General features: G+C 43.3%; 1 protein-coding gene across 3 annotated transcripts in view; it reads right to left on the bottom strand.

Moving 5' to 3' along the window:
- The window catches only part of LOC119955646 (tau-tubulin kinase 2-like), a 355,242-nt gene that overhangs the window by 243,615 nt on the left and 96,812 nt on the right, over nucleotides 1–14,815 (bottom strand). For all 3 annotated transcript variants that reach the window (XM_038782088.1, XM_038782072.1, XM_038782081.1), the window contains exon 3: nucleotides 13,133–13,280. In XM_038782088.1, the coding sequence (XP_038638016.1) occupies nucleotides 13,133–13,280 (148 nt within the window). The remainder of the gene's footprint in view (nucleotides 1–13,132; nucleotides 13,281–14,815) is intronic.

A 14,815-nucleotide genomic window follows, 5' to 3' on the forward strand; every position in this document is an offset into this window, starting at 1 on the left:
GTTCTTTACCTAACAAGATGTGCCTTTTAAAAAAAATCACAAATAAAGTATTTAACTGCCAATACAAAGAATCTCATGAAAATAACCATATGCTTTGTATCACCCTAATCCGTGTCAGCTTACTACTGTTACTGTAATCATATCAAATGATCCATGGTTGTGTTGTAAGATTAATGCAATTCTAGTGTCCTTTGTGCTGTACAATATACTCTGTAATCCATAACTCAGTTAAAATCAACTTCAAACATTTTTGAAGGTCAATTCCTGTGGTAAGTTTCTAATGTGCATCATCAATTAGGGGTACTGAAATGCACATTAATTTTATCACTGAGAAAAAGTGAACATTTTGATAATTTTTTTTTTTTTTACATAGATTTTTTTTTACATAGAATTTACAGTGCAGAAGGAGGCCATTCGGCCCATCGAGTCTGCACTGGCTCTTGGAAAGAGCACCCTACCCCCTACCCACGGTCAACACCTCCACCCTATCCCCATAACTCAGTAACCCCACCCAACACGAAGGGCAATTTGGACACTAAGGGCAATTTATCATGGCCGATCCACCTAACCCGCACATCTTTGAACTGTGGGAGGAAACCGGAGCACCCGGAGGAAACCCACTAATGGAAAATATTTCAAAATACTCCATGCAGCAAACTGCAGAGATTGTATGATGAGCTCTCACTATCTGGAGAAATTGCAGAATGAGACAACGGGTTGTAGCCACCTGGGGTGGCCACGTCCCGATTCCAAAATGGATGCCCGCAAAGAGTGCAGGGAAAATTGGCCAGCCACAGGGAACACAAGCAGGTGCAATATTTCCTGTGCATTAAGATTTGCAGAACCCAGACAGAACTGAAACCAATAGCCATTTACATACTAATGAGCGATCTCCAGAAACAATCAGAAACATTGAAACAATCGGGACCAAGACAGACTCCCCGGCGCCAGTGGGAGCTAGGACAAAGGCAGCCCAACGATCAGGGAACAACTCCAGTATTGGAGAAAATCAATGAGAACGATGGAGACCTGGTCCAATTAATTGGGACCAAGTCCAGGGTCCGCCCAAAAGGGCATGAAGCCCCTGAGACCTATAAGATAGCGTCCCCAAGTTCAGTTCGTTCTTCTTGGCCTTGGCTCTCAGCGAGGAGAGACCTGCCTAACAGCTTCTTGGCCTTGGCTCTCAACGAGGAGAGACTTGCCTAGCATCTGCATCAACCAAGTAAGTCTCAGATCAACGCACGCTACAAGATAGGCGCTCCTAGCTACCATTCCGTACCAGCTCGAAGCCGACAGAATCAGAAACGGACAAAGGCCATTGTTCCTCTGACCTGGTGGGCCATTCGAAGCTAAGTACAGGCTTTTAGTAATAGTGATAGATTAGTAAGTAGAGTTTTATGCATGAGTATTGATTGACTGTGTGTATAATAAATGTGTATTGATTTCAAACTTACTAACTGGTGTATTGAGTTATTAATCAGCACTTGGCTTTGAATCTCGTGGTGGTATCAGAGAGGTACCTGACGACTCTAGAGCAAAGGTTATTAAAACAGAGCAATTAAGTAAAAGCATAACGAGCAACAGGGTTTCATCTGAGAATCAAAACTTATATTTATTTTGAAAGATGGAAGAGGAAAGAACTAGGTGTTGACATATAGAAATGCCACATTTTAACTGGTGCTCCTTATGAAGGTGGTTAAAAACACAGTTGGACAAGAATAGCAGACCTATTATTCTATATCTTCCTGCACTTTGCAGGGGGAGAATGTGCAAACACCAGACGGACAGTGACCCAGGGCCGGGATTTGAACCCATGTCCTCAGCGCCACAGTCCCAGTGCTATCCACTGCGCCACCGTGTTGCCCACAGTTTCTTAACCTTAACACACTAGCACACTAGTTCTTATTAAACAGCACTTTAATAGAACATGGAAGCGCTCATGCCACTTACACAGGCAGGAAAAATGCAATACTTGCATTTACAAAGCAATCTTCTGTTGGGGGAGCAGGGGTTGGTCGTCGGAGGGGGGGGGGGCAACAGGAAGATAAATCAATAATTATACTGATAGAGACCATGGAGAAATCTATGCATACTTTCAGAATGCATAATGTTTGCAGGTATTAAGGAAGATTTGAATCAAGTGTATTAACTGTAAAATATAACGGTTCTGCATGCAAAAACAATTTTGCAGTAACAATCTGCAAGCTGTTTGTTCGCACTGCACATATATAAAGCTCCCTTTAAGAAATAAAAAATGAAATTTTATGTATCAATTTTTTTTCACCTGACAGAAGGAAATCCTAAAAGCCCTGTGAAAACTACAATGAAAATGATAAAAATGTGCAGCTGACTGGTTTGAGCATGGAATTAACCTCACGCATTTTTAGTTTTTATCAGAACACTGAAGACAGTTTAGCCATACAGGAAGGCAGTATAACTTTGAACAGATTCTCTGATTCACTCAACCTCAACATCGCAACATGGTAAGATGCTTGTTCAATCAGTGAGGCAAAGTTCTGCTGTTTAGCATATACTTTTTATTTCACTAGACGTGGGTGTGCTGGCTAGGACAGCATTTTTATTTCTTGAACCGCTGCAGTATTATGCTGAATGTTTCAAAATCTTTTCTCAGAGGACTTCCAATTAATAAAATAAATTCAAATTTTAATCAGCATTTAAAACTGTAGTGCAACACTTACATATTTGAAAATAGCTCACACTTGTATAAAGCCAGAAAATATTTCATCATGCTCAAAGTACACTGAGCTCTGCTGATGCATCAGAATTCGTCATGTATTTTAGAAAACAGAGGATTAACATCTCAAAAGCTATGCTCAAGTTTCAGAAGGCTGCCAATTTTGTGTTCTCACCCCAGTGTCAAATTCAACAGGCACTTAAGTATATTCATTGCACGTGTCCACCTATCAGTGAATTAAAAAATGTATACTTTTATCATTTAAGCTATTGACCCTCCCATTTCTTTCTCTTCACAACGAACGAATCCACCCAAAGACATGATTTAAAGGTCATCCTAAGAATATCTCCATGGCCTGTAACACAAACTTGGTCAGAAGTTATAAATTGATGCAGGTGTCTAGGACACAGAACAAAATGCCTTGCAATCATTACAATTGATTCCAACGGTGAAACCTCCCCCTTGAGAAATTATTAAATGCATGTAGAGTGTAGAGGTACAAAAACAACAGATCACATCCAGAAAATTCTGAAGCCATTACTTTGCGGTGAAAGCACTTGATTCACAATCCAAAGGCTATAGATTGGAGTTGCCTGGTAATCAGGCATTCAAATCTGGCACTCAGTTGTAATCAAATTCATGTTGCCTCCATCTTCAACTCCCTGCGGCTCCGAGACAGTCTCAAACGCCTAGGACTCCCCGATACAACAGCTGCCTCTATAATTTACATACACTTATGGTGCGTCTGGTTCAATAACAAACTTCTTTTACAAACCATAGCAAAAGAATATTGTTTTGATTTTTATTACTTTTCTCATCTTTTATAATCTTTCAAAAGTGTCATTTAAGTGTCACCACAATATATGGCAAGAAATGGCTTTGAAATTGCTCGATTAAATCTTTACTCAAAGCCTCATACCACTTGTTCCACTGTATATGGATTGGTTGCCAATTGGGCAAAGATTGTACTTAACAATGTATATCTCAGTGAACCTTATTTGGCACTGAACTTGGCATTAGTCTTTTAAAGACATATTTAGCATTTTGTTTTACTACAAACACTGGCAGGAATCAAATTTTCACTTTGTTTTACCCTAAACTATAAGCTTCATGCTATTCCAGCCAAGAAATATTTTTGTTATCACAAATCAAGGTTTGGGCACAGATAATTATGGCTTTGATTAATCACTGTTTACAGCCACTTATTGGAGGCAGACATCATCAGCAAGCCTGATTTATCCTCCTTCAAATTGCCATCTGGGGATACTAGAACATTATACATAATAGAATTCATGCATTTTGTACACTACCGACAACAAAGGACAATTGTGCAGAACACAGCCTGGTAATGCTTGCAAAAATGGAGGGCTTTGTATTTCACATTCTGATGGCAGTACAATAGGTTCCCACATCAACAAAAACTAGCCTCCTTCAAGTGTTGACAATTTAAACATTCCATGCAAGATCCAGAGGCCTTTTATGATGGGCCATCTCAAACAGGATCAGAGGGTGAATTCAAGCTTCAGTCTCAGTAGTGACATCGCAAACTCCTCATAACTAGTTCCCAGTTGGCATTAAGGCTGTAAGTTATGCTTGTAGAGCGATAAGATGGCTTTATACCAGAATAAAATGGTACTACAGTATGGCAGTGTAATGGTAATGATACTTGACTGATAACCCAGAGGGCAGAGTTCAAATTCCACCTTTTTAAAAATAAATTTAGTGTACCCTACTCATTTTTTCCAATTAAGGGGCAATTTAGCGTGGCCAATCCACCTAACCTGCACATCTTTGGGTTTTGGGGGTGAAACCCACGCAAACACAGGGAGAATGTGCAAACTCCACACGGGCTCAGTGACCCAGAGCTGGGATCAAACCCGGGACCTCGGTGACGTGAGGCATCAATGCAAACCACTGTGCCACCATGCTGCCATTTCAAATTCCACCTTGGCACCAAGGTAAAATAACAATGAAAGCTGCCAAAATGTGTTGTCTGGTTCATTAATGCCACCCACCAACACCCTTGTCTGGCCCACATAGGACTCCACTGTTACATTTGGTGGCTGAATCTTGATGCCACCCTGAAGTGGCCTTGCAAGCCACTTGGGTTTTACAATTGACAGTTAATACAGCTTTGCCATGTTCATCCACATCCACTCAAAATGTGTAACTGAATGTCTCTAACTCCATGGTTGTAATGCACCAGATAGTTTAGAGATGTGGATTGAAGCATACAATACAAAACTTGTCCTATAAAACCAAATTCAAGCTCTCCTACACAAGTTTTTTTAAATGTTAACGATTACTTCCAAAGCAGAATCAAATGGTCCATTTAGACTTCCACGTTGTAATGGTTTCAGCGAAAGTTGCTACCCAAGATTTTCTTTTAAAAAACACGCCAACAAGTGCAAACCCTGATTTTGTTTTCTCGAGTAACTTAAAATAAATGTATGGCAGTACAATTACTTTAATAACACATTTTTAACAGATCAGTATATAGTTACATACTACTTGAAACAACGCAATTGCAGCCAGTTTACCAGATTTGGTGTGCACTGTAGCACAGTGGTTATCACCATTGCTTTGCAGCTCCAGGGATCCAGGTTCAATTGCCGGCTTCGGTCACTGTCTGTGTGGAGTCTGCGCATACACCTCGTGTCTGTCTGAGTTTCCTCCGGGTGCTCCGCTTTCCTCCCACAAGTCCAGAAAGACAATTGTAAGCACTGCATATGAAGTCAGTGTTAGATTGAAGGGAGGCACTACCCTTACACAACGCTTACTTGTCCTGAAGGGACTTAGACTCTGTCCTCCTCAAACATCAAATTTGCTTGATAACAAACTTTTCCATTTGTGTCTGTCAAAGATTGTTTTTTCCCCCATGTATTGGGATGGCAACTTGGAAGCTCTGAGGCTCGCCTTCAGATTTTCTTTGTATGCAGATTTGGAAGTCCTGCTCTGTTGGTTCCCATGTTCAGTTGGCTGCAGAGTACTGCCTTGCCTGTGATATGTTGGAATTTGCCTTGTAAAACACATGACCACCCCAGTAATGCTGAGCTCTGAGAAGCATACTCTCAATACCGGGTATTTCACACTTTGCACGAACATCGGTGTTGGGGATTTTGCCTAAACATCCCTTTTTTTTTTTATTTGTTCACGGGATGTGGGCACACTGGCTGGGCACACATTTATTGCCCATCACTGAGGGCATTTCTCAGTCAACAACATGGCTGTGAATCTGGAGTCATATGTAGGCCAGACCAGGCAAGGATGACAGATTTCCTACCCTAAAGGACATTAATGAACGAGATGGGTTTTTACAATAATCGGCAATGGTTTCATGCTCATCATTAGACTTTTAATTCTAGATTTCTATTGAATTCACATTGCACCGTCTACCACGGCGGGTTTCGAACCCGGGTCCGCAGAGCATGACTCTGTGTGTCTTGATTACTAGACCAGCGACAATACTACTACACCAGTACCCCTACCTACCCCCCCCCCCCCCCCCCCCCCCCCCCCCCAATGTTGCAAATAAATCCTGGATACAAGGATGGAATGCTTCCAGTTATTTTATTATACGGTTTTAAATTTTAGAGTACCTAATTCATTTTTTCCAATTAAGGGGCAATTTAGTGTGTTCAATCCACCTACCCTGCACTTCTTTGTGTTGTGGGGGCGAAACCCAAGCAAACACAGGGAGAATGTGCAAACTCCACACAGACAGTGACCCAGAGCCGGGATCGAACCTGGGACCCCAGAGCCATGAGGCCGCAGTGCTAACCCACTGCGCCACCATGCTGCCCTTTGCGCCACCATGCTGCCCTTTGCTTCCAGTTATGGTGCCGGTACAATATCTAAAACTGAATTGATGCAAGAACCTGATACGGCTTTGCTCTGAGACCAAATACATGCTCTTGCCAAAGTCTGAGTGAGTCTGTCAAACACTGATCTTACTTTTACCAGGTGATGGTGGATTTCATCACCAGCATAGTGTTTTTTTTTTAATTCTTACCTGGGACTTGGTCATCACTGGCTGGGCCAGCATTTATTGGCCACAGCTAATTGCCCTGGGACGGAGTAGCTTGCTCGGCCATTTCAGAGGGCATTTAAGAGTCAAGCACTTTGCTTTGGGTCTGGAGTCACATTTGGGTCAGACCAGGTTAAGAATGGCAGAATTCCTTCCCTAAAGGACATAGTGAACCAGATGGGCTTTTTCAACAATTGGCAATGGTTTAATGGTCATCATTAGACTTTTAATTCCAGATATTTTATTGAATTCAAATTTCATCCTCTGCCATGGCAGGATTCGAACCTGGGTCCGCAGATCATTACGCTGGGTCTCTGGATTACTAGTCTAGTGACTCCACCACTATCTCCCTGAGGAAGTGATACTCTCAGTTACTCCCGGTGGAGTGGATGCTCCTAAGATAGCAAAATATTGTCAAATAAAATCAAGGAAAACCCAAAGATGTTTTAGAAATACATAAACAGCAGTAGAATAACTAAGGAAAGAGAAGAGACAATTTGAAACAAAAAAAGCAACTTGGTGTGCGTGTGTGGAGGTGCAAGACGTGGGCATGGATGCACACATTCTAGTTAGGGAGGAGTGCGAAAGGTTGGATGGTGTAAACATTGTTCCAGAGTATGTATTGAGTTTAGCATCTTTTGAAAGTGTATAAGTCACTTGACCAGAGTGGAATGTCACCCAGATTGCTAAGAGAAGGAAGAGAAATAGCAGAAGCTCTCACCATCATTTTCCAATAATCCCTGGCTATAGGTGGAGGCTGGAAGACAGCCAACGTTGGACTATTGTTTTTTTTTTTTAATATTTATTTTTAATAAGAGTTTATTCCATTTTTACAAATAGAACATAGAACAGTACAGCACAGAACAGGCCCTTCGGCCCTCGATGTTGTGCCGAGCAATGATCACCCTACTTAAACCCACGTAACCCGTATACCCGTAACGCAACAATCCCCCCATTAACCTTACACTACGGGCAATTTAGCATGGCCAATCCACCTAACCCGCACATCTTTGGGTTGTGGGGGTGAGACCCACACAGACACAGGGAGAATGTGTAAACTTCACACAGACAGTGACCTAGGGCCAGGATCAAACCAGAGTCCTCAGCACTATGATGCAGCAGAGCTAACCAGTGCGTCACCATGTCGCCCCAAAGGCATTAGTTCTAAGGGGGTATTTTACAGTTAACCACAAAATGCAACAAATCCCCACAGTCTAGTACAATACAGAATGATCATCATTCCACATATACGTACGGAGAAGACCAGCAAATATTCATGCAATTGGTTCAGATTATCAATGTCAATGTCTACTTTCAAAGGCAAAATGGAAGGATAAAGGGAAACCAAAAATAGCAGTGAATCTCAGGGTAGCAGGATAAAGTCATCAGCACCATGGTGCTCACCCTTTTCCACAAGGCAACAAAGACAAAGCTACACAATGTACAAGATCCCTTGTGGGGTGAAATACAACCAATCAGAGTCTAACTCAGCCTCCCAAGCCCTCCAAGTGATACCCCAGAAAAAGGGGTATAGGAGGATACCGCCATCAGTACAAGATGTGGCTTGGCAGCGTACTCTCTCGTGTATATAGGAGTCAGTAAGCCAAGGATAGTTACACCATGCCAAGGCTCACTACGCAACAGTCTTCACTCTTCTCCAGCCAAATCAGAGACAATGTTCAGACCCCACTATCACTGGAATATTTTAACCGTTTTCCACCCAGGAAATCCCACCAACAAGAAGATTCATCATGGCAAACATCAATGGGATACCTCGGGGGAAGATACAATCCCCTCCCCCACCACCACCTCCCACGGTAAAAGAAACCTTCGAGAATTAGATATAGCAAATCAGAGCCTGTATCAGCACCTCACTTACCCAGATAAAAGAAAGGAAACACCAGAGAGGGGGATGAGTACGTATTAGTCAATAGACATCAGACATGGTCTACTAATGTACACTTTCACAAAAAGGATACTAGGAACAGATCAGCATAACCTCAACGAACAGGAAACTGCCCCCATCTGCCCCCAGGGGAGCCCAAGCCACAAGGAGGAGGACCGTCTTTAGGTCTCCATATAAGACCACTTGGAGGACCACCATCTACTCCTCGATCCAGCCTAATCTCCAACCAAAGAAAGATTCTAACAACACTGAACCAAAGCTCTCAGGCTCACACTCAGACCCTATAGCCCACAGGTCACTACCTCCCCAGGGGAACCAAATCTCAAGGAGAGTAGTCCAGAAACCCCAAAAAGGGGACATTTTGGGAGAGGGTGACCTACTCCCTCTACCTGACCCGGATAAACAAAGTTATACTTCCCTAATCGACTCAATCTAGTTGAACTAGGATCAACGACACCTGACACCAATCCTTGCAGTCCAGAATGAGACATTTTGAACACTGAGATCGTGATCTTTAACCACCCCATCAAATGGCATATCTTTCCTGAATGCCTTGTACCAGCGAATATTTAACACCCAATCTGTGCCTGTGACTCCCAGTCTGACTTACTATATTCCTTGCATTCAAATCGATGCACATGATTCAGACGTCATGGACAGGTTTCTCTGTCCGGCTGCACCAGATTTCTAGTGCGGCACGCCGTCGGGATTCTCCGTTTTGCGGCTGGTCAGTGGGGTTTCCCATTGTGGGGCAGCCGCACACCGTTGGGAAACCCACAGGCTGCCTGCAAAATGTCGAATCCCGACAGCGGAGAATTCAGCCCCGTTACTTTCTCACCTCGAAGTATAGCAGGTAAGGCAGGTGAACTTAGAGCACTTGGAATTATGATGTTGCCGCTATCACAGAAACATAGAACTGTACAGCACAGGACAGGCCCTTCGGCCCTTGGGCAGCACGGTAGCATTGTGGATAGCACAATTGCTTCACAGCTCCAGGGTTCCAGGTTCGATTCCGGCTTGGGTCACTGTCTGTGCGGAGTCTGCACATCCTCCCCGTGTGTGCGTGGGTTTCCTCCGGGTGCTCCGGTTTCCTCCCACAGTCCAAAGATGTGCAGGTTAGGTGGATTGGCCATGATAAATTGCCCTTAGTGTCCAAAATTGCCCTTAGTGTTGGGTGGGTTCCTGGGTTATGGGGGATAGGGTGGAGGTGTTGACCTTGGGTAGAGTGTTCTTTGTAAGAGCTGGTGCAGACTCGATGGGCCGAATGGCCTCCTTCTGCACTGTAAATTCTATGAAATCTATGAAACGACACACTAGAATAGAGGCCAAGGATACACATGTCACTCATATATTGCGCAGCACGGTAGCACAGTGGTTAGCACTGTTGTTCAAGGAGCCAGGAACCCGGGTTGGATTCCCAGCTTGGGTCATTGTTTGTGCGGAGTCTGCACGTTCTCCCCGTGTCTGCGTGGGTTTCCCCCGGGTGCTCCAGTTTCCTCACAAGTCCCAAAAATATGTGCTGTTAGGTGATTTGGACATTCTGAATTCTCCCTTAGTGTACCCGAACAGGCTTAACAGAATGTTACAACTAGGGGATTTTCACAGTAACTTCATTGCAGTATTAATGCAAGCCTACTTGTGACACTAATAAAGATTGTTATTGAAGCACATAACCCCCAACACTAGAGCAACTTGGGTCCCACCATCAACAAGATTCCACCCATTTCCCTCTTCAAAGAAACCCGAACATAGGATGATATGTCCACTGTACATTCCACGAGCTAAGTAATCAAGTGACCACTGTCACCACATGGTGTACAGTCAAGTAAATATAGAAGACCAACCGCACGCTGGCACAGTGGTTCGCACTGCTGTCTCACAGCGCCAGGGACCCGGCTTCAATTCCAGCCATGGGTGACTGTCTGTGTGGAATTTTCTTCCCGTGTCCACGTGGATTTCCTCCGGGTGCCCCGGTTTCCTCCCACAGTCCAAAGATGTACGGGATTGGCCATGCTAAATTGCCGCTTAATGTCCAGGAACGTGTAGGTTAGGTTAAGGGGTTGCAGGGATAGAGCGGGATGGGCAGATAAATATGGGTGGAACGCTCAATTGAAGGGTTGATACAGACTCGATGGTCCTGAATGGCCTCCTCTGCACCAGGGATTCTATGAAAGGCTAGATATCTCGGGATTAACTGAAATCCATAGAATTATACAGAATAAAAGGCCACATCATATGTCTGTACCTTCATAGGATTTAAACAAGGATTCCTTAATCCCAAAATAAGAAAAGTACAAAAGAAAAACACTACATCAAAAGTTCTAATGGAGGTTTTTCCTCACCTACAATGAGGACTAATAAGACCATACCAATCACCTCCATACCAAACCACTGACCAGCCACCCTGTTGTGGCACTACTTATCTTATCTATAAATTCAGTGAAAGATATCAAAAAAGTACACTCAGTATAAAAGTAAGGATTACAGCATATTTTTAAAAACAGGTAAATCCTGCACAACCCTCACGTTATATAACCAACTCAGCATGATCTTCACAGTATAATAGGATAACAGACGACAAATGCCTCTGTGATCATACACCCTTGTCAGGATAAAAGGCAATAACACAAAATCAGGGATATAATTACAAGAAAACAAAGTTCAGGATTTAATGATGAACTGCAGGATACATAACCACCCACGGAGCTTGGAAAAGCCAAAACCAAAATAAGATCATCAAGCAACATCCAGAGTTTCACCGGAGCCCTTGCACTTTCGCCATGTTGTCGTTCCAAAGCCCGGATAACGACAAGCCTAGGCCCTGGCAGGTGGGCGCAGACCCATCACGTTTGACAGCGCGTCAAATTTGATTTACAGAGGACAAGACAATGTAAAGCCAGTGATCAGACTTGAGTTGACTGACCCCAAAGCCTCAAAGACCAGATACAATGTGCTCCATCAAACTCAAAACTTCCATCCTTAAAACAAGATTGTGAATGCAAGGCAACCTATTCCCAAATTCAGCCAGGAATTCATCCCCAGCTCCCTTGGAAGAACGGGCGCATGGATATTCCTTCTCCCTGAATCAACCAGGATGTTCCACATACCATGCAGCAAGAATTCCAAGAACAGAAGGCGAGTTCCCACTGAGGAAACTGCCCTATTGACTGACTGGGTTCATTCTCGTTAGGATATATCACAGTTCATAAGTGTGAGCACCAATAACCTGTGCAAGAGAGCCGGGACTGTCATCCACAACTTCACTCACAATGGCAGCCAACATCTTAACAATGCGTGCAGCATTTCAGTTTAAATTATTGATCCAACAGGGGACCTGGTACTGAGCCCTGCAGATCCCACAAACTTCTGAACTCTTTGGAAACAGCCTTTCAGTCACAAAATACCTTTTGCTTCCTCTCACTAAGCCAATTTTATATCCAACTTGCCCTTGAATTCCATGAGGCCGAAGCATAGGTCCACTCACCAGTGAAACTGCCACTGTGGATTAGGTCCCACCCCGGCTGTCTGACTGCCTCAAACAAACAAGGATTTTCTTGACTTAAATCGGCTCCCCATCACCAAAGTTTAGCCAGGATCTTCCAGGAACATAGCACAGATTATTTACAGAATTATCCCCCCCCCAACACCATTGTTTCCCCCCCCCCCCCCAACACCATTGTTTAAAAAGGAAGGAAGGAATAGACCGGTAATTACAGACCAGTTAACCTAATCTCAGTGGTGAGGAAACTATTGTTGAAGTTGCTCTGATGGAATTAAAGGAAGGTCATGTCTCACTGATGTGACTGCAATTTTCGAGGATGTCGATAGTGGGCTTGATATGGTCTACATAAATTTTAGCAGGGCTTTTGACAAGGTTGCACATGGTACATTGGTCAGAAAAGCAAAATCTCATGGAATTCAAGGGCAAATTGGATATAAAATTGGTTTAGTGACAGGAAGCAGAAGGTATGTGTGTGACTGGAAGGCTGTTTCTAAAGAGTTCAGGGGTTTGAGGGGTCTGAAGGGCTCAGTACCAGGTCCCCTGTTGTTCATGCTACATGTCAATAATTTAAACTGAAATGCTGCACGCATTAAGAAGTTTGCAGAAGTATACAAATTGGACACATGGAAGAAAACTGTAGATTGTACGAGCATGTTCATGAAGTAGTCAGATGGACAAAAAAGTGGCAAATGCAATTCAATGCAGGGAAATATGAGGTAACTCATTTGGGGAGGGCAATCAATAAGTGAGACAGAGCGAGAGACAGAGAGACAGAGGGATTAGGTGCCATAGTCATATTTAGCAAGTACTTGGACATGCAATTTTCCAGAGGGCTAGGGACCAAGAGGTGGAAAGCAGAATTAGGCTCATAGCTCATTTTCAGTCGCCACATGGCCTCCTTCTGTATTGTAAAACTTCTATGTTTATTGATGGTTAGGAGATACTATAACTGACCCACCCAACACAGAGAGACACAAACATATGTACAAGCTAGGAGCTTACCTTGCAGTTTCTTCAAAACAGCAACCTCCATTTTGAGAACCTGTTTTGGTTGTTGGGCTGACTCCACTTTGAGAGCAACATTTTCCTGGGTCAGAAAGTCTACAGCTTCATAGATTTCTCCGAAGCCTCCACCTCCAATCTTTTTCAACTGCAAGACAAAAGAAAAATTAGACCTCAATAACTATAACCACCATTACAAAACACACAGCACACATTTGCCATCTGTTGCTGAAGACGATTATAAAATTTACTGGCCATCAATTGTACCCAATATTGGAAAGTCACCAAAATAGTTACAATTTACACATCTTCATGGACATAAATAAGATGTGTGTGGTGAATAAATTGTTAAGTAGCATTGAATGCATAGAATTGCACCAATAGCCAGAAGAAATAATACCGGCTGCTTCACCGAAAAAGAGAACAAAATGGATGCTGAGCTATAGCAGGAGATATTAAGAGGGTCACTAAAAGTTTGATCAAAGAAGCTACAAAGAGATTTTAATAAGGGAATTAATGTTTGACATTTGCAAAGATGAGGATTCAATGTTAGCCAGTACAAACAAGTGTGATGTGTGAGCAGGACTTATTGCAAGATTGGATATTAGCAGTATGCTTACCACTGTAAATATCTATTCTCTGCTGTATGCCTCTTCTTCACACAGATAGGATCGGCACAACATGTGAAAATTGGTTTGCACATGTCATAACACTGGTTTACGACTCCGCAGGTAATGGAAGAGAAATTACAGTGTAAAAATAAGTCCTGAATTCAGCCCATTGTGTTTGTGCGCATTCTTCCAACTGCAGCCAAAACTCATTCCCCACTTTCCTTGCATGTGGTTATATTTTCTTTTGAAATAGTTATCAAATTCAATTTTAAGTTATGTTACTTACTGACTCGACAGCCACATGTAGGACAGTATTGCACATTTTAATAATCCTTGCTCCATTAAAATCAAGGTCACAGACTAGAAAGGATATAACAGACAGCCAGTTTAGCCATCCGCTGCCAAATTTGGCTGGATCGCTCAAAACACTATAGAACATAGAACATAGAACAGTACAGCACAGAACAGGCCCTTCGGCCCTCGATGTTGTGCCGAGCAATGATCACCCTATACCCGTAACCCAACAACCCCCCCTTAACCTTACTTTTTAGGACACTACGGGCAATTTAGCATGGCCAATCCACCTAACCCGCACATCTTTGGACTGTGGGAGGAAACCGGAGCACCCGGAGGAAACCCACGCACACACGGGGAGGACGTGAAGACTCCGCACAGACAGTGACCCAGCCGGGAATCGAACCTGGGACCCTGGAGCTGTGAAGCATTTATGCTAACCACCATGCTACCGTGCTGCCCCTTATTCTGCTCAATTGCTAAAATTGTTCACTATTCCAGGATCATCCTCAAATGTGAAGATAACATGCAGATTTTCTCCACTGCAAACTGCCTTAACCCCCTCTCCCCTCCAACACCAAGTTCAAGTTCATGGACTTTGTTGTCAGCAAGATCAAGACAATCTGCCGTGTCTCCCCATTCCACAAGACAACCCGGCCATATTTGTATAATGCACATACCCTGAATCAACCTCCTTCTCTAACCTCTCTCCTATTTCGCCCCATGCCCTTTCTGAGCTCATCTTGTTCCTGTTCCCATGATCCTACTCCAATGAAAC

This window comes from Scyliorhinus canicula, chromosome 2, assembly GCF_902713615.1.
Source record: "Scyliorhinus canicula chromosome 2, sScyCan1.1, whole genome shotgun sequence".
Lineage (NCBI taxonomy): Eukaryota > Metazoa > Chordata > Chondrichthyes > Carcharhiniformes > Scyliorhinidae > Scyliorhinus > Scyliorhinus canicula.